Here is a 20,936-nt window from a genome sequence, read left to right as displayed (position 1 = left end):
ACAGTACTCTTAAAATATGTATTCCATTTTGTTGTGTGAAATTACACCTCAAAAAAGTTGACTAAAAAATAAACTATATAGTGAGTTTAACAAATAAGCTAGAATTATTGGCTAAAATCAAACATGTTTATATGACATATAAACAAATATATATGATATTTGATATATATAACAAATACTAGCAACCTGGATTCTGATTCTTTTCTAAAATGCAGAGTTCTTTTCAACCTTATACTTTCTTATTGTATGAAATGTGAAAACTAAGTTAGAAATTCTTTTGTATCTGGCTATAAAAAGAAAGGAGGTCAGTAAACTTAAGTTAGTCTTTAAAAAATTGACTTAAATTTTGTTTTTTCCTCAGAAATCTTCCTGCCAAATCTGTGGAAGAGGCTTTACGTCACCGACAAGAATATGATGAGATGGTGGCTGAGGCTAAAAAACGAGGTATAAAATTTAACTCCAGGTGATATATTTTATTTATTGATGTTAGTAGGAAACTCATTTCCTACTAAATTCATTTCAACAGGATGGCAAATGGTGAAATTGACCAAGTCTGTCTTTAAGATGATGCTGACTAAATTTGTTCTTAAAGAGAAATAAAATGTCGTACAAGAATCTTAGTTTTTAAATACTTTTACAAAACTAGTATGAGGAGAAAGGCCGCACACTATCTATGAGAGACCTAGTAATTGCAACATAAACGTAGGACTCCTAGTACTTTGATTTATAAATGAAGATGTTATGCATGAATCCATTCAGGAGATTCATTTGTTTTTTCACTAGGCTTTTGATATTTTATAATTTAAGAATTTTGACATTTTGCAGTAACTTTCTATAGGTTATGGGAATATGATTTGGAAGTAAAAATTGATTTCATGACTTATGAAGTTTCTCTCAATTCCCAGTTGTGTCATTTTGACAGGCACAGAAGTGTAGATTCTTATGTGTATAAATTCACACATTTATTCAGTCTCTCTTCCAACCAAAAATAAAACATAAGGATGATTTAGCAATACTTACTTAAGTATTGTTAGTTCAGGGTACATTTTTAGAAAATATTACACAGTTATCTATATTTTTTAGCATAAGCTTTATTAACAACTGATATTTTTTCCTTTGACTTAAGTGAATCAAATGTTATTATAATATATACTTCTGCTTTCTGGCACAATCTTTTTAGAAGGCATAATTATGTAAACATTGGTTAAGTTTATTTTACTATACAATTTGAAATATTTCTAGCATACCCAACAAATTTTAATTGACTCTTAACATTGACATTACTATTTGATTAATATTTAAGATGATTATTGATAAATTAGATGAACCTAACAGTATATGATAAAAGTAACATTGAATTGGGAAGTAAGAAGGTCAAAGCTTTAATCTTATTTTATGCTTCCTGGATGTGATACTCTAAATAAATCTTAATTTTCCTTATCTGTGAAATGTTTGTGTGTGTTGGGGATGAAGGGTGGAGGAGGGGGCAGTTGACTGCATCTGGGCTTTTCAAGCCCTTCAGTCAACACTTAAAATCTGAATACATAAATAAAATATGGAGCTATTTACTTGCCCCCTTAAGATGGTTTGTGAGTCACATGTGAAACACAATTAGAAAACAGTTTAGCCAGGTAATCTCTGAAGTCCCACTGGTTCTAAAATTCATTCATTCTCTGTGTATGTACTTCTCTATTTGGGGGGCATCTCTTATTCCAAAATTGTGACTCCTGATCGTCAGAATGGTGTTAGGTGTATGTGTGTGTGTTAGGAGGATTTTAAAATTTCCAGGTAATTAGTAAACTGAAACATCATAGTAAAAGAAAGGGTCACTGTAATAGTGCCATGGCAATATCATTTTTCAATGTCATGTGGGTTTTTGTTTTTGTTTTCTGTGCCACATGGCATGTGAGATCTCAGTTCCCCGACTGGGGATCAAACCCATACCTTGTGCATAGTGAAGCTCAGAGTCTTAACCTCTGGACCACCAGGGAAGTCCCTGTCATGTGGTTTTATGTCAAGAAATTCATAAACCCATTGTATGAAAAAATGGTATTGGTTAGTTGCTCACAGTTGTTTATTTTTACATAATTAATTCATGAGAAATTTTACTTCATTAAGTATAAGTAGACTATGTGATATAGTAATCTATTTAAATTGTTTTTTCTGAGCTTTGTTCCATCCATTTTTGTAGAACAGAAGAAGCTACTTTTATGTTAAATCAAGTTCATTTTTTCCTCTTTTTCCCTATTTCTCTCCTTTCCTCTTTCTCCTTTTTCCTTTCTTCCCCTTCTTCCCTTCTTCATTTCCATTCTTCCTTCCTTTTACCAGAATATTCTTTATGAGAAAGTCTCTTTTGTAGACTTGGGTAGAAAGAGAAGGGCATTTTGATCTGGCTGTTTTATATTGAAATAATTTTTACTTGTTTAAAACAGAAATTAAAGAAGCACATAAAAGGAAAAAAATAATGAAAGAACGGTTTAAACAGGAAGAAAGCATTGCAAGTGCAATGGTAATTTGGATCAATGAAATACTACCCAATTGGGAAGTAATGTAAGTAAGCAGACTTTTCCTGAATTTCAGTCTGTCTCCAAAGATCTCATGTTTCCAATTTTATATTTATATAACTTCTAGCATGTATCTTATGTTTTGGCTAAATTATACTGTTAACCAGTGTTTGAAAATTTTCATGCTTACCTCTGTTCTTTGCTTTTGTAAATCCCTTAATCTCTAATGCCTGCTTCCCTTACTGACCACCCTTTATGCATATCAGAATTTTATCTATCATTTGAGTCGCATCTGAATACTTGTTGATCCATGAAATTTCTAATTTCCTGTTACCATATTTTCTTAATTCTAACATACTATCTATATTGCCAGATGTACTATTGATGTAATAGCAGGATTTTTGGCAAAGAAAATATTAAACATATACATTCATTGTAATATGCATTTATTAAATGGTAAATATTAAAGCGATTTTGATATGCTTCTCATAATCAAGATAGTATGTTATATATGATCTTTCCCTTCTGTAATGTCCCATTATACTTTGAGACTAATACACTTCTTGCGTTACTTTGCCTTTTATTTTTTGATAATATTTTTATACATTCATGATTTTTCCTCTAGACTGGTGGGAGATGACTTTTGCAATGCCAAGTATAGGATGTGCTTTGGGAATGTATTGAATATTGGCATAATGTGACAGATATTAGGCTCTTTACACAAGTAATCACATTTGATTCTCACAACCTTTATTCCCTTTTATCTTATAGGGATTCTCAAAGTCAGAGAGGTTAAGTGATTTGCCCAAGGTTGTACATTTAATGAATGGTTAACCAGATTTGAACTCAAGTCTATCTGATTTTAAAGCCCACACTTCTTTCAGTAGACTATGCTGCCTCCCAAAGACTAAGGCTTTACCCATAGTAAATACTTTGTGATTTTGTTTTTGGTACTGCATTGACAATGCATTTTTATATTCTTTTTATTATGTTTTTTCATAATTTTCCTATATTTCTTATTCTCTCATTGTACCCTTAGTGTAAGTGGCAATTATGGAAGACAATTCCCTTTAAATTGCTGTATATTTTTTAGGCATTTTTTGCCTACATGCATGAACCCAAGGAAAGAATGCATCACATACTTAAGTCTCTATGTTCTAAAAAATTATTCAGCCATTTGGCCACAGACTAGGTAAACCATCATGGAACTAGTATTTTTGGTATAAAAAGTAACTTTCTCCTTTTTTCTCCCCCTTCAATTCTAGGCGTAGTACGAGAAGAGTTCGAGAATTGTGGTGGCAGGGATTGCCCCCTAGTGTTCGTGGGAAAGTTTGGAGTCTAGCTGTAGGAAATGAACTAAATATCACTCCTGGTTTGTATTCTATATTGATTGAGTTACTCCCACACATGATAATAGCCATCTTCAGAGTTACAAAACAGATTAATAGATTGGTCATTTAAAAAGGCGCTACATTTTAAGAGCATACTTCATTCCCCACACCCTCTAAAACCTGGTACAATTTAATGTTACTGTATTTCATATTATGTATATAAAATTTGTGTTTTCCTTTAGTTTACAACCATCAATAATAATCTTGACATTGAAATATCTTAAACTGTGGATAATAACTTCAAAAACTTCTGGGTCTAGGTAGCAGTAGATGAATAAGCATCAATTCAGTTCAGCTCAGTCGTGTCCAACTCTTTGCGACCCCATGAACTGCAGCATGCCAGGTCTCCCTGTCCATCACCAACTCCCGGAGTTCACTCAAACTCACGTCCATCGAGTCGGTGATGCCATTCAGCCATCTCATCCTCTGTCATCCCCTTCTCCTCCTGCCCCCAATCCCTTCCAGTATCAGAGTCTTTTCCAGTGAGTCAGCTCTTCGCATGAGGTGGCCAAAGCACTGGAGTTTCAGCATCAGCATCATTCCTTCCAAAGAACACCCAGGACCGATCTCCTTTAGAATGGACTGGTTGGATCTCCTTGCAGTCCAAGGGACTCTCAAGAGTCTTCTCCAACACCACAGTTCAAAGCATCAATTCTTCGATGCTCAGCTCTCTTCACAGTCCAACTCTCACATCCAGGAAAAATAAAATAGTCTAGTTGTGGGCAAGTTTCCTCTTTATTGAAAAAAACATAAATATTATGGGAAGGATAAAAATTTATTTTCCTGTCTCTCTACCCAAACCAGTCATTTTGAATGTTTATATTTAAAAACTTGAAAAAAACAGTAGTAAGATTCTCATTGTTTTTATTTTTTTAAGTTTCTTAAAACCCTGAAGCATAGGAGTAACATGTAGATAGGAATAAAACGTAGTGTGGTTTTGATGAATTAAAAAAATTAGATAAAATAAGGATAGTATCACGTAGAGTAAAATAATTGATATTATTAAAAATGGTCTGAATGATAATGATAATGCCAGACAGAGGCACCACAAAAAGACTTTTAGGGATTATAATAATGTAAATAATACACTGTTACTTAAAATTTTTTATTTACGTATTATTGAAAAAAATTCAATAGTAAAGTACAAACTGCATGTCTGTCCCCCTCTTTCACCCAAACATCTTCTCTTAATCCTACTATGTATTAGTTAACAATTTGGTATATGTTCTTCCAGATCTTTTTTCTATGCACATAAAAAAGACTACATCTACTTATGATACTTTTTAAGCTTTCTTTTTTTCTTCCTTTTATTTTTTTTCCACAAACCATCTGAACATTCCTCCATGTCAGTGCATACAGGTGTATTTATACTTACTATAGCTGCACTGTATTCCACGTTTTGGCTGTACTATAATTTATTTAACTATTTTTCTAGTGATTGCTAAATCAGAGAGATTTGTGTCAAAACAATATCAAGGCGCGGTTTTTTTTTCTCCTCAAAAGTGAGTAAAATGAGTGAATATTACCCACACAGAGTATGACTGAAAATAATTTAGAAATATTTACCAAAAGCTTCAAAAAATGTAACCTCTAGCCTATTTATTCTAGTTCTAACACTTGAAGTAAATAAACAGATTTACAAAAGCTTTTCTACAAGGATATTCATTACAGCAGTCAGTATTATATATAGTCGTTTAGTTGCAAAGTCGTGTCCGATTCTTTGCGACCTCATGGACTATAGCACACCAGGCTCCTCTGTCCTCCACTATCCTGGAGTTTGCTCAAATTCATGTTCACTGAGTCAGTATACTATCTAACCATCTCATCCTCTGCCACTCTCTTCTCCTTTTGCCTTTGATCTTTCCCAGCATCAGGGTCTTTTCCAGTGAGTCGGCTCTTCACATCAGGTGGCCAAAGTATTGGAGCTTCAACTTCAGCATCAGTCCTTCCAATGAATATTCAGGGTTGGTTTTCTGTAGAATTGATTGGTTTAATCTCCTTGCAGTCCAAGACCTTCAAGAGTCTTCTCCAGGAATTTTTCAGAATTTATAACAAAGACCTAAATGCCTATCTTTGGTCTTAAAAGTGATGCAAAAAAAAAAAAAATTTTTTTTTTTCCCCCCAAAACACTGAAGAACATCTTTATTATAGCATGGGATAAAATCCTTCTATAACAGCCTAGATTGGTAAATAGGATTACAAAAAAATACACATATTTTGTACAATAAAAGCACTGTGATTAGTTGTGCAAATATGCAAACTCTGGAATTAAACAGGCTTTTCATAATTTCTCGTGGTGAGAAATTGATGAATTCATGAGATAATGTATTGTAAAATATGCTTTTCAAAGACTGTCTTTAATGAATTAATTTATATGCTTCTCCCTTCTGCCTTTATGGAAGTATTGAAAAACCCATACATAATTGAATTGTGTTTATTTGATTTCTTAAAATATTTGATTTCTTAAAATATGGCAAGTAGTGAATCATAACTGTAGAAATGTAGTCCATTGTGTTAAAATAAATCTGGCTAAGGAGACATAGCAAAAAAAAGTGATGCCAACTGAGTAACATGATCATATATGGTTTATAAAATTGATTTTCACAAATAATGAACATGTCATTTTAATGACTTTTTTCCAGTTAAAAAATAGAATTTAAGGGAAGTATTAAGAATTAAATTAAGCTTAGAAAAGGACTGTATTGGTTTAAGGTCTTAAGAATCAGTTTGCATACAGGTAAGATGATGAAGTATTGGTAGCTATGTTTTATTTGAAGTTTTGTTGAGAACTTTACCTTTACAGTATTAAGTATATATAACTTAGACATTAAAATATTAAGTTGGTATTAATCTTTTGCAATACTCTAATCAAAAAGTTTTTTTTTTAAGCTCAAAATTTATAAGGCTTATAAAGTAACCAGGTCATTCATTTTCAAGTTAATTTTAGCTTCTTTCAATTAAACAGTTATGTATTCAGGAGTGAATGAGGTTCAGTTCAGTTGATCTGCTGTGTCTGACCCTTTGCGACCCCATGGACTGCAGCACATCAGGCTTCCCTGTCCATCACCAACTTCTGGATACTCAAACTCATGTCCATTGAGTTGGTGATGCCGTCCAACCATCTTATCCTCTGTTGTCCCCTTCTCCTCCCGCCTTCAATCTTTCCCAGGATCAGGGTCTTTACAAATGAGTCAGTTCTTCCCATCAGGTGGCCAAAGTATTGGAGTTTCAACTTCAGCATCAGTCCTTCCAATGAATAATTAGGACTGATTTTCTTTAGGAAGGACTGGTTGGATCTCCTTGCACTCCAATGGACTCTCAAGAGTCTTCTCCAACACCACAGTTCAAAAGCATCAATTCTTCAGCACTCAGTTTTCTTTCTAGTCTAACTCTCACATCCATACATGACTACTGGGAAAATGATAAATAAAATGAACAATAAATAAAATAAATGATAAATAACATTGAAAAACCATTAGCCAGACTCATCAAGAAACAAAGGGAGAAAAATCAATAAAATTAGAAATGAAAATGGAGAGATCACAACAGACAACACAGAAATACAAAGGATCATAAGAGACTACTATCAGCAATTATATGCAAATAAAATGGACAACTTGGAAGAAATGGACAAATTCTTAGAAAAGACCAACTTTCCAAAACTGAACCAGGAAGAAATAGAAAATCTTAACAGACCCATTACAACCATGGAAATTGAAACTGTAATCAGAAATCTTCCAGCAAACAAAAGCCCAGGACCAGACGGCTTCACAGCTAAATTCTATCAAAAATTTAGAAAAGAGCTAACACCTATCCTACTCAAACTTCCAGAAAATTGCAGAGGAAGGTAAACTTCCAAACTTATTCTGTGAGGCCACCATCACCCTAATACCAAAACCTGACAAAGATGCCACAAAAAAAGAAAACTACAGGCCAATGTCACTGATGAACAAAGATGCAAAAATCCTTAACAAAATTCTAGCAAACAGAATCCAACAACACATTTAAAAGATCATACATCATGATCAAGTGGGCTTTATCCCAGGGATGCAAGGATTCTTCAATGTCTGCAAATCAATCAATGTAATACACCACATTAACAAATTGAAAAATAAGAACCATATGATTATCTCCATAGATGCAGAGAAAGCCTTTGACAAAATTCAATATCCATTTATGATTTAAAAAAACCCTCCAGAAAGCAGGAATAGAAGGAATATACCTCAACATAATAAAAGCTATATATGACAAACCCACAGCAAACATTATCTTCAATGATGAAAAATTGAAAGCATTTCCCCTAAAGCCAGGAACCAGACAAGGGTGCCCACTCTTACCACTACTATTCAACATAGTTTTGGAAGTTTTGGCCACAGCAGTCAGAGCAGAAAAAGAAATAAAAGGAATCCAGATTGGAACAGCAGAGAAGGCAATGGCACCCCACTCCAGTACTCTTGCCTGGCAAATCCCATGGCTGGAGGAGCCTGGAAGGCTGCAGTCCATGGGGTCTCTGAGGGTCGGACACGACTGAGCGACTTAACTTTCCCTTTTCACTTTCATGCATTGGAGAAGGAAATGGCAACCCACTCCAGTGTTCTTGCCTGGAGAATCCCAGGGACAGGGGAGCCTGGTGGGCTACCGTCTGTGGGGTCACACAGAGTCAGACACGACTGAAGTGACTTAGCAGTAGCAGTAGATTGGAAAAGAAGTAAAACTCTCACTGTTTGCAGATGACATGATCCTCTACATAGAAAACCCTAAAGACTCTACCAGAAAATTACTAGAGCTAATCAGTAAATATAGTAAAGTGTCAGGATATAAAATCAACACACAGAAATCCCTTGGATTCCTATATACTAATAATGAGAAAATAGAGAAATTAAGGAAATAATTCCATTCACCATTGCAACAAAAAGAATAAAATACTTAGGAATATATCTACCTAAAGAAACAAAAGACCTATATATAGAAAACTATAAAACACTGGTGAAAGAAACCAAAGAGGACACTATAATAGATGGAGAAATATACTGTGTTCATGGATCAGAAGAATCAATATAGTGAAAATGAGTATACTACCCAAAGCAATCTGTAGATCAATGCAATCCCTATCAAGCTACTGACAGTATTTTTCACAGAGCTAGAACAAATAATTTCACAATTTGTATGGAAATACAAAAAACCTCGAATAGCCAAAGCAATCTTGAGAAAGAAGAATGGAACTGGAGGAATCATCCTGTCTGACTTCAGGCTCTACTATAAAGCCACGGTCATCAAGATAGTATGGTACTGGCACAAAGACAGAAATATAGATGAATGGAACAAAATAGAAAGCCCAGAGATAAATCCATGCACCTATGGACACTTTATCTTTGACAAAGGAGGCAAGAATATACAATGGAGAAAAGACAATCACTTTAACAAGTGGTGCTGGGAAAACTGGTCAACAACTTGTAAAAGAATGAAACTAGAACACTTTCTATTACCATACACAAAAATAAACTCAAAATGGATTAAAGATCTAAAGGTAAGACCACAAACTATAAAACTCCTAGAGGAGAAGATAGGCAAAACACTCTCCGACACAAATCACAGCAGGGTCCTCTATGACCCACCTCCCAGAATATTACAAGTAAAAGCAAAAATAAGCAAATGGGACCTAATTAAAAGCTTCTGCACAACAAAGGAAACTATAAGCAAGGTGAAAAGACAGCCTTCAGAATGGGAGAAAATAATTGCAAATGAAGCAACTGACAAAGAATTAATCTCAAAAATATACAAGCAACTCCTGCAGCTCAGTTCCAGAAAAATAAATGACCGAATCAAAAAATAGGCCAAAGAACTAAACAGACATTTCTCCAAAGAAGACATACAGATGGCTAACACATGAAAAGATGCTCAACATCACTCATTATCAGAGAAATTCAAATCAAAACCACAATAAGGTAGCATTTCATGCCAGTCAGAATGGCTGCTATCCAAAAGTCCAATAAATGCTAGACAGGGTGTGGAGAAAAGGGAACCCTCTTACACTGTTGGTGGGAATGCAAACTAGTACAGCCACTATGGAGAACAGTGTGGAGATTCCTTAAAAAACTGGAAATAGAACTGCCATGCGACCCAGCAATCCCACTGCTGGGCATACACACTGAGGAAACCAGAATTGAAAGAGACACGCGTACCCCGGTGTTCATCACAGCGCTGTTTATAATAGCCAGGGTCCATCAGCAGATGAATGGATAGAAAGCTGTGGTACATATACACAACGGAGTATTACTCAGCCATTAAAAAGACTACATTTGAATCAGTTCTAATGAGGTGGATGAAACTGGAGCCTATTATACAGAGTGAAGTAAGCCAGAAAGAAAAACACCAATACAGCATACTAATGCATATATATGGAATTTAGAAAGATGGTAATGATAACCCTGTATGTGAGACAGCAAAAGAGACAAAGATGTATAGAACAGTCTTTTGGACTCTGTGGGAGAGGGTGAGGGTGGGATGATTTGGGAGAATACCATTGAAACATGTATATTATCATATGTGAAAAAAATTGCTAGTCCAGGTTCGATGCATGATACAGGATGCTCAGGGCATCATGCTCATGCTCATCCTCCTGACCCAGAGGGATGGAATGGGGAGGGAGGTAGGAGGGGGGGTTCAGGATAGGGATTTCATGAACACCTGTGGCAGATTCATGTTGATGTATGGCAAGACCAATACAATAGTGTAAAGTAATTAGCCTCCAATTAAAATAAATACATTTATATTAAAAAAAATTTTTTTTAATTTCTTCTTTCCAAACCATGAGTAGTAAATACATTAAAAAAAAAAAGATTAATTGATGCAAAATATGTTCTTGGTATTTGGGGCAGTATTATATAAATTTTGATATTTGGGCAAGAAATACTTTCTGCTGTTTTGTCATTGAAATTTACTATTTTTATGTAAATTTTAACATTTGTAGTGGTTAGTTAGAAAGTAGAAACAATTAGAATTTGAGAGTTGAAAATTTTTCAATTTCTTTTGTTCTTGAAACTTTAATGAGATCCTGTATATGAAAGCACAGAGTAATAGTCTCAAAAAGTGATTGGGCAGTTGAAGTAAAAACATAGGGGTTGAGATTTTTGTATGTAGGCCTGGCGAAATCTGTTTAGTTTGGTAGCTTTGAATAGCTTGTTAGCCTTATCATAATATCATGATAGAGATATGGTATTATAGCAATTTCATAATAGAGAAAACAATTTTAAGAGAAGGAAAGCAAGAACCAGCATTTGTATTTATTGAGGATCTATATGGTGTCAGGAGCTTAATGTAAATTGCCTTCCTTAATCATGGGTTTTCTGGATGGCTCAGCAGGTAAAGAATCTACCTGCAATGCAGGAGACTCAGGAGATTTGGATTTGATCCCTGGGTGGGGAAGATCCCCTGGAGGAGAGCATGGCAACCCACTGTAGTATTCTTGCCAGGAAAATCCCATGGACTGGCTGGCTGTGGTCCATGGGGTCACAAAGAGTCAGACACAACTGAAGCATTGGAGCACACACACACACAACCCCTTGAGTAGGTGTTACTTTTCTCCAGTTTACTGATGAAGACAGCCTAGTTCCAGAGTGATCAAGTACCTTTCTTGAAGTCTCACAGGTAGTACGTGGCAGAGCTGGAATTTGAATCTAGGTCTGACTGACTCAGAAAATCATATTTCTGCTATTCCACAGTGATATTCCTTTAGCAGAAGCATCTTTTCCAGCCGCTTAACATTCATTCTATATGGTAGCTATTTGGCTGAGCACTCTGCAGTATTTTATCTTTCTGGCTGTGTAATGAATAGTTTTGATAGAATCAAGTACTTCAATTTACCACATTTTTGATACCTGCCACATAAGAGAAATCTGATGATATTTTATCTTTATTTTTGAGTAAAAATAGATATATGTGGATAAATTTCTTTCTTATTATTTATGAATTTTTATTCTTGTTTTTCCCCAGAACTTTATGAAATCTTCCTCTCAAGAGCAAAGGAACGGTGGAAAAGTTTCAGTGAAACAAGTTCAGAGAATGATGTAGAAGGTGGGCTATTTTTGTTGTTAATAGAAATTTCTCAAAATCCAGGTGCTGAGATGAGTGTGAGTTTTTACAATATGCCAGGAACTGCAATAATTCTTTACATACATTATCTCCTTTAATGTTAATAACCCTTTAAATAGATGTTATTATACTGAATGATATAAGAGGAAACTGAGGCTCAGAATAGTTAACTTGGGAACAGTTAAGCTGTGATGTAAACCCAGGTTGTTGGACTCCAGAGTCCAGTTTTTAATCACAACAGTAAAAGTAATGGGGTGCAGTATTTTTAGGCCACCTCTTACTTAAAAGATTGATGATGTTTACAGCTCGCTTGTGACCTCCCCTGAAGAGGAAGCATGCTCTTCTCTCTTATGCTGTTGGATTATCATTTCAATTTAGTCACTAACTGAGCTAGGTTTGGCAGGATTGCAGCTTTAGATAGACTTAGTTCATCCTGGGTTTCAAATTTGCTGAAGGAAAGAACCGCAGGCTCCCTGCTTTAATCAGACATTCTCCCAAGGGCCATGTGCCTATGGATGATTTCATTATGTCTTTCCAGCCTGGCCTTCTGCACTACACTGGAACCCTGCAAAAGTCCCACAGAGGAAAACCAGATATACATTCAGGCTTCTCCAAATCAGTCTTACTGGGCCATGAAAAGCTCTTCTGCATTCTTTCCTCAAGCAGAGTACCTTCATCTCTGGCAGGCTCAGTCCTGAGCCCGTTCCCACACTTGGCAGATGCCCCTAGGAATAAAAGTAGCCACTGGTATCCACTTACCTGGGAAAGGCAAGGCAAGACTCTTCTCTTTCTGAGATTTAAAACCTTTACAACTCTCGGTGCTCACAATTCTCTTATGCCTTTTTTTTTTTCCCTTTCTTTTCTGGCCACACCACATGGCTTGTGGGATTTTAGTTCCTTGACCAGGGACAGAACCCAGGTCCTCAGCAATGAGAGTGCAGAATCCTAACCACTGGATCACCAGGGAATTTCCTCTTATGCCTTTTTAAAACATATGGTATTTGAAATCTGTTTTTTCCTAGTAGTTATTGCAGGAGTAGTAGTCTTTCCCCTCCCTTTTATAAAACCTAGAAACAGAAATCTTTTACCATAAAACTTTGTGATAAATGTATAGATTCTTTCTTCATATTCAGTTCAGTTCAGTCGCTCAGTCGTGTCCGACTCTTTGTGACCCCATGAACCGCAGCACACCAGGCCTCTCTGTCCATCACCTTTCCCAGAGTCCACCCAAATCCTTGTCCATTGAGTCGGTGATGCCATCCAACCATCTCATCCTCTCTCATCCCCTTCTCCTGCCTTCAATCTTTACCAGCATCAGGGTCTTTTCAAATGAGTCAGCTCTTCACATCAGGTAGCCAAAGTATTGGAGTTTCAGCTTGAACATCAGTCCTTCCAATGAACACCCAGGACTGATCTCCTTTAGGATGGACTGGTTGGATCTCCTTGCAGTCCAAGGGACTCTCAAGAGTCTTCTCCAACACCACAGTTCAACAGCATCGATTCTTCGGTGCTCAGCTTTCTTCACAGTCCAACTCGCACATCCATACATGACCACAGGAAAAACCATAGCCTTGACTAGACGGACCTTTGTTGACAAAGTTATGTCTGTGCTTTTTAATATGCTGTCTAGGTCGGTCATAACTTTCCTTCCAAGGAGTAAGCGTCTTTTAATTTCATGGCTGCAGTCACCATCTGTAGTGATTTTGGAGCCCAGAAAAATAAAGTCAGCCACTGTTTCCCCATCTATTTCCCATGTAGTGATGGGACTGGATGCCATGATCTTCGTTTTCTGAATGTTGAGCTTTTAGCCACCTTTTTCACTCTCCTCTTTCACTTTCATCAAGAGGCTTTTTAGTTCCTCTTCACTTTCTGCCATAAGGGTGGTGTCATCTGCATATCTGAGGTTATTGATATTTCTCCCGGCAATCTTGATTCCAGCTTGTGTTTCTTCCAACCCAGTGTTTCTCATGATGTACTCTGCATATTAAATAAGTAGGGTGACAATATACAGCCTTGACGTACTCCTTTACCTATTTGGAACCAGTCTGTTGTTCCATGTCCAGTTCTAACTGTTGCTTCCTGACCTGCATACAGGTTTAAGGCTATAAGTTCCAGGAAAAGCTGTGGTGTTTCTTTAAAGTTATTGATTATTCAGCTTTTAACTTTCCTTAAGTAACATACATGCTGTGTGTGATCATTCTGTGTTTACAAGACTGATCTTGGTATAATGAGTAATCATTTCAGTTTTATCTACCTGGCAAATGCAGGTGTATCTGTTGCTGATCGAGAGGCCAGTCTAGAATTAATTAAGTTGGACATATCCCGTACATTTCCATCTCTCTACATCTTTCAGAAGGTAAGGGTATCTCAACTAACTTGTAGCAACTATTTTTTTTTTAATCCAAAGGAACAAATTCTCTAGATGCATAGCTATTATTTTTTAAAAGCATAACTATAAAAATTGGATGCCTTTATATAAAAAAGGCAAAACTAGTAGGAAAATAGTAAAGGCATTTCTGTTATTTTATTCCACTGACTGAATGCATTGCAGTTAGAATAGCACACAAAGGTACTTGATGAGTTTTCCCTGAAGTGAATTTGTCTAGTTTCTATTCTGTAAAATATCTGAATTTTAACATTTTTGCCTAGTAAATTGGTAAACTATAAGGAAGTTTGCTCCAAAACTTAATTTTTTTTTCAGAATTATTGAAATAGGAAGGTTTGTTTTTTGTGCAGAGATTATTATGAAATTGCTTACATTTTATGAGGAGAGTAACGATTACATTTTATATGTATATATGACAAGTCTTTATTCATGGAATTCTTCTCTATGTTGACAAAGTGAGATTGAACATTTTACCATTAAGATTAAAATTTGTAATTATTAATAAACTTAATTTTGCGTCTTCATGGTTTTCTTTTGCTGAAATTGTATTATATCAAATGAAAGAATCTGTGTTCATTATAAATTTATTGTGCTAACTTTAGATGTCTTTAAAATTGCATACAACTCTATAGTTTGTATCCATCCATCAAGTAAGTATATTTGACTATTTTGGTTTTCCACAATTAAATATTTTTTACCCATACTTTAGAACATATCTTTGCAGAGTGATTAAGTATACTGACTAAAACTAGTCATTTAGGAAATATAAAGTTAATTAACATGTTTTTTGAGAATTAACTTAGAAACAATTATTTGTATAGTTTGACATTTCATTTTTCTCTTCTCTAAGGGTGGCCCATATCATGATGTCTTACATAGCATATTAGGGGCATATACATGTTACCGACCGGATGTTGGTTATGTAAGTATTTGTTTCAATCTGTCTTTTGAATATAAACAGTCTCTCTGTCTTATCTCATAGTAGCTTATGTTGTATTAGCTCTCACATGTCTGTATCTGTATGGTTTTTTCCTTGGTCCTGTCAGCTTACTCTGAGAGGAATTTTCCCTTTCCTGCCAGAGGCTTGTGAAACTGATTGCCTGCTTTCTTGGAGAGCAGCTGGGGATTTGACCATTCAATTTGTAAACTTTTATTTATTATCCATCCTGTGTTGCCTTCTCCCCTTTTCCCTAACTCTCCTTTTCCTGACTGTCTCTTTAGAGGTAAACCTCTTATGTTCATCTGGGTTGAGGAAAGGTAGGTAGGTACCTGTACATACAGAGTAGAGGAGAGGATTTGCTCCTTTTACACATTTTTAACCAATCCAAGTTTTAGTCCTTCCTCTCAATTTTAGAGGTGCCTGATAACTTTAGTTCTTGAGCCTTCCAGAATTTGTGGCTGAATTGGCTTGCCGCTGACTGGCTTTCTCCTCGGCACATATTTTAGTCTCAATATTCCCTGTATAGTTAAAATTTCCAAAGTGCTATTGACATCTTTTATCTACTGTCTATATTATTTTCCATTTTCTTTTTTGTTCTTCTAGGTTAATACTTATTTTATTTACTGTTATCTTAGTTGGATTTGGAAGGGAAGAGGACAAAGAAAAATGTGTGTTCAACTTGTCATGTTTTACTGGAAATCATAAAACCTTCATTTTCTTGCCTTTGTCTTAAAATAGAAACATTTTAGAGATTTCACAATAGGATGGCTGTCTGATACAACTTACCCTATTTTGTTGCATGTTCATTTGTACATTTGTTTATTCATCCATTCACTCAACAAATATGTACTGTGTGCTTATGGCTATATGCCAGGCTTTGTTCTAGGTATTTTATTCAGCTCTGTGAACAAAAGAAAGATTCCTTTTTGTCTCTTATAATTTAGATGGAGACAGACAATAAACAACAACAAATAAGTAAATCACATGTTATATTAAAAGGTGATAAATATTATAGAAAAAGCATGACATGGCTTGGGGAGAAAGTAAAGTTTGGGCATGGGGTAGGTTGTAGTATTAAAGCTGTCCTTACGAAGAAACCTCAGATATGCAGATGACACCACCCTTATGGCAGAAAGTGAAGAGGAACTAAAAAGCCTCGATGAAGGTGAAAGTGGAGAGTGAAAAAGTTGGCTTAAAGCTCAACATTCAGAAAACGAAGATCATGGCATCCGGTCCCATCACTTCATGGGAAATAGATGGGGAAACAGTGGAAACAGTGTCCGACTTTATTTTTCTGGGCTCCAAAATCACTGCAGATGGTGATTGCAGCCATGAAATTAAAAGACGCTTACTCCTTGGAAGGAAAGTTATGACCAACCTAGATAGCATATTCAAAAGCAGAGACATTACTTTGCCAACAAAGGTCCGTCTAGTCAAGGCTATGGTTTTTCCTGTGGTCATGTACAGATGTGAGAGTTGGACTGTGAAGAAGGCTGAGCGCCGAAGAACTGCTGCTTTTGAACTGTGGTGTTGGAGAAGGCTCTTGAGAGTCCCTTGGACTGCAAGGAGATCCAGCCAGTCCATTCTGAAGGAGATTGGCCCTGGGATTTCTTTGGAAGGAATGATGCTAAAGCTGAAACTCCAGTACTTTGGCCACCTCATGTGAAGAGTTGACTCTTGGAAAGGACTCTGATGCTGGGAGGGATTGGGGCAAGAGGAGAAGGGGGCGACAGAGGATGAGATGGCTGGATGGCATCACTGACTCGATGGACATGAGTCTGAGTGAACTCCGGGAGTTGGTGATGGACAAGGAGGCCTGGCGTGCTGTGATTCATGGGGTCGCAAAGAGTGGGACACGACTGAGCGACTGATCTGATCTGATCTGATCTTATGAAGAAAGTAAAATTTAAACAGAGAATCTCTTTTGGTCATGTGTTCTATAATAGAATCATAAAAACATTACATAACCCCTTCATATTTTTTTAAGTTGACATTCATTTAAATTTTTTCATTATAAGTTTCATCATAAAGGATTTAATTTTTAGCACTTATTAAATATTGATATTTTAAAATAAAACTTTTATTTTAAAACTGTATGTGCTCAGTTGCTCAGTCGTGTCTGACTCTTTGTGACCCCATGGTCGGTAGCCCGCCAGGCTCCTCTGTCCCTGGAATTTTTCAGGCAGGCATTCTGGAGTGAGTTGCCATTTCCTACTCCAGGGGATCTTCCTGATTCAGAGATTGAACCTGTGTGTCTTGCGTCTCCTGCATTAATTTCTCTTCCCTTTGAAGGTCCAAGGGATGTCCTTCATAGCAGCAGTTCTCATTCTCAACTTGGAAGAAGCAGATGCCTTCATTGCATTTGCAAATCTCCTGAATAAGCCATGCCAGTTAGCCTTTTTTCGTGTGGATCACAGCATGGTATGAACATTTAGAATGAATTGTGTTTTTCTTTGTCAGTTTCTATAGTCTGATTGCCCTTCCAGAGTAAAATACAGTAATTAGAAGACCAAGGTGATCTAAAATAAGCCTTTCATTGAATTACAGTTTTATGAATGCTTGATGAAAACACTCAGAAAGAGGTGCTAAGCAAGATTTTCTATTAACTTATGAGTAAGGATTTAATTTCTCAATTTCTCGAGTATACTCTTAAATAATTTTGTTGAAATTTCTATCTTTAGATGTTGAAATATTTTGCAACGTTTGAAGTATTTTTTGAAGAAAATCTCTCCAAACTATTTCTTCATTTCAAATCTTATAGTCTTACACCAGACATATACTTGATAGACTGGTAAGTTATAGAATATAGTAATTAAAAGGAAACAGAGTAAAACTTTTTGCCTAAAGTAAATCTGATGCACAGGATCATACATATAAGAAAAACTCTTCTCTTATGTATAAAGAAACCCTCACATCTTTGTTGGGAGGCATTTGATTAAGAATGTGAACTCTGGTTTGAAATCAGAATCCCTGTTTTTTGTATTTCACTTTCCAAACTATAAAATGGGAGTAATAATATCTCAATCCTGAGTTGTTTTGAGAGTGTTTTACATGGATTATCTCACTCAATGCCAGGTACATACTAAGCTCTGAGAAAGAATTAGTTTGCTATTCCTTTAATATTCTTAACATACAAGGGTTTATGATGGTTATGATAGGTTTTCTTTACTGAGAGCTTTGTTTTTTCCAAGGCCTTATCCAGTTTTCTGACCAAGTATTGATGCCTTATTTAAGTGCTAATGCCTTTTTTTAACTTTACAATTCTAGCTTTTGTATTCTAACTTGGAAGGTTTGCGTAGGACTCTGCTGAACAGTAGCAGTAGATTATTTAGACGGGGGTGAATTTTGCCCAAGAGATAGAGCAGTCGATCTTAAGATAGATTGTTAAGAGTACATATGAAATATTTAAATCTTAAATCCTAATCATTAAAAATCAGTGGGTTTCATATAAGTGATAAGATTTAATATAGATAATGGCATTGATCAGCTATCTTTATGGTTGTTTGAGGTTTCTTCTACTTAGACTTTAAAAAAAAGACTAAGTTATTTTTCAACGTATTCTCCTGTTCCCATTAGGAACATTAGAGTTCCTTTGGGTAGGACCTAAGATCATGGGGAGAAGGGTTTTCTATTACGGGACCTGAAGGACCAAGATCAAATACTAAATCTGTAAAGAAGGTGGTAAAACTGCTCAATTGTCCATCTTAAGAACTGTGAACATGAGCCAAAACAGGATCACAGCTGTTAAAGGGAGCAGGATGAAATTAATACTGAGTGAGTACTGTATACTAGAAACTGCTTCGGCACTTCTAATACCCTTTCACATTTTGAACAGTGAGTTAGTATTCTCTGTACTACCAAGAGTATGCTTTAGGTTTTCTGGAGGTTTTTTTTTTTTTTTGGCCGGGCCTTACAGCTTTTAGAATATTAATTCTCTGACTAGGGATAGAACCCAAGCCCTCTGCAGTGGAAACCAGACTCCTAACCACTGGACTGTGAGGGAATTCCTCTGCTTTCTGTTATGCAATTAAATATGTGTTTATAGTTTAAGAAGTAGTCATGAATTTTTGTTTCATTCCATTGAGCTTGTAACATACAAAGCCCAGAACCAATGGTGCAAGAAAAAAGAGGAATAAGTAAGTGGCAGTGCTAATGAGGATTTATTTCATTTTTTGGCGGAAGAGCCTTTAGTTAGTTGCCTTGCTCATGTTTCATCAGCAGTATCTCAGATAAAGTTTGTGTAAAAAATGTGTACCTTCTTTGCCAAGGTAACATCAAGAGAAGTTCTCTAGCATTTTCGCCCCCTACTTCCTCAACCACAGTGCTACTCCAAAGTACTACTGAATAAAGACATGATCAAACATTATCAGAAAGGATGGGAAAAACCTTTGGTGATTCTATTGGAAGGTACACATGCTCCCAAAGAAGTAGTAAGTAAAGTTTGGTGAACAGAAAAACAGTAGGTATTTGTGAAGAGGAAGAAAAGGAGAGAAGTCAGGCTTTATGGTTTTGTATTTAGGCTAATATAAGGTACTTGACCTCATACGGTAATAAGTAACTTTTACTGAGCATTTCTTATGTGCCATTCACTATTCTAAACACTTTACATTTAGGTAATTTTATTATCTTTGTTTACTAATGAGCAGACTGAGGCACAGCAAGGTTAAGTATCTTACTCAGGGTACATAATCAATAAACTGCAAATCTAAGATTCAAACTCAGGTACACTGGTTTCAGTGTCTATACCCTTAACCATGAGGTTATTCTGCCACTGTAGTTTGTATTAGGCTGTATCACTGCATAAGATTGTAAATTCACATACTTCTGTTATTACTTAATTTTCCACTACTCAAGTTGAGGGAAGGAGCCATATCTTATTTGCCTTTTCAGCCCTAATTTAAGCACTTCTTTTTATATAGAGATGCTTAATGAGTGACTGAATAAATGAATGAAAAATTTTAATGACTTTTTCCCCCCTAATTTTAGGATCTTCACACTCTATAGCAAATCACTACCACTTGATCTGGCCTGTCGAGTATGGGATGTATTTTGCAGAGATGGGGAGGAATTTTTATTTAGGACTGGATTAGGAATCCTCCGATTATATGAAGATATTCTTCTACAGATGGACTTTATTCACATAGCACAGTTTCTAACTAAATTGCCGGAAGATATCACATCAGAAAAACTGTTCAGCTGTATTGCAGCCATTCAGATGCAGAATAGTACCAAAAAATGGACTCAGGTAGAGTGACATTTTCCTACTTCTAACAGATGTACTAAAAGTTTGTTTTTAATTAAAAAAAAAAAAAGTTAACTATTTGTCAAATGTTAGTGCTTAAGTTTAAAAAAAAGCTTTAAAAATAATTTTTGACTTTGAAAAAAATATTGCTTCTCTTTCACCTCTCCAGACCTATGGCTTTATTTTTTATGTAAGTCCAGTAATATTTTGAGTTTAGTGAAGTGCAGCCTACAATAGCCATGTATTTGCCAGGGTAATTATATAAGCACCTTGGTAGTTCAAATAGACAACAATTGTATTAAATACCTGAATGTGTACTAAGGGTTTGCAATAAAAAGAATGTAATGTATGATTCTGACTTTTTAGATGCTTAATCTTGTTA

General features: G+C 35.7%; 1 protein-coding gene across 6 annotated transcripts in view; it reads left to right on the top strand.

The window, feature by feature from the left end:
• The window catches only part of TBC1D12 (TBC1 domain family member 12), a 95,176-nt gene that overhangs the window by 71,616 nt on the left and 2,624 nt on the right, over positions 1 to 20,936 (top strand). For all 6 annotated transcript variants that reach the window (XM_070363265.1, XM_070363266.1, XM_070363267.1 and 3 more), the window contains 9 exons: positions 362 to 444; positions 2,433 to 2,550; positions 3,770 to 3,876; positions 11,888 to 11,968; positions 14,254 to 14,342; positions 15,223 to 15,294; positions 17,605 to 17,733; positions 17,994 to 18,103; positions 20,299 to 20,557. In XM_070363265.1, the coding sequence (XP_070219366.1) occupies positions 362 to 444; positions 2,433 to 2,550; positions 3,770 to 3,876; positions 11,888 to 11,968; positions 14,254 to 14,342; positions 15,223 to 15,294; positions 17,605 to 17,733; positions 17,994 to 18,103; positions 20,299 to 20,557 (1,048 nt within the window). The remainder of the gene's footprint in view (positions 1 to 361; positions 445 to 2,432; positions 2,551 to 3,769; positions 3,877 to 11,887; positions 11,969 to 14,253; positions 14,343 to 15,222; positions 15,295 to 17,604; positions 17,734 to 17,993; positions 18,104 to 20,298; positions 20,558 to 20,936) is intronic.

Source organism: Bos mutus, chromosome 26 (genome assembly GCF_027580195.1).
Source record: "Bos mutus isolate GX-2022 chromosome 26, NWIPB_WYAK_1.1, whole genome shotgun sequence".
NCBI classification, from domain to species: Eukaryota; Metazoa; Chordata; class Mammalia; order Artiodactyla; family Bovidae; genus Bos; species Bos mutus.
Note: the sequence above shows the minus strand (reverse complement) of the source record. Positions and strands in the feature narration are given on the sequence as shown.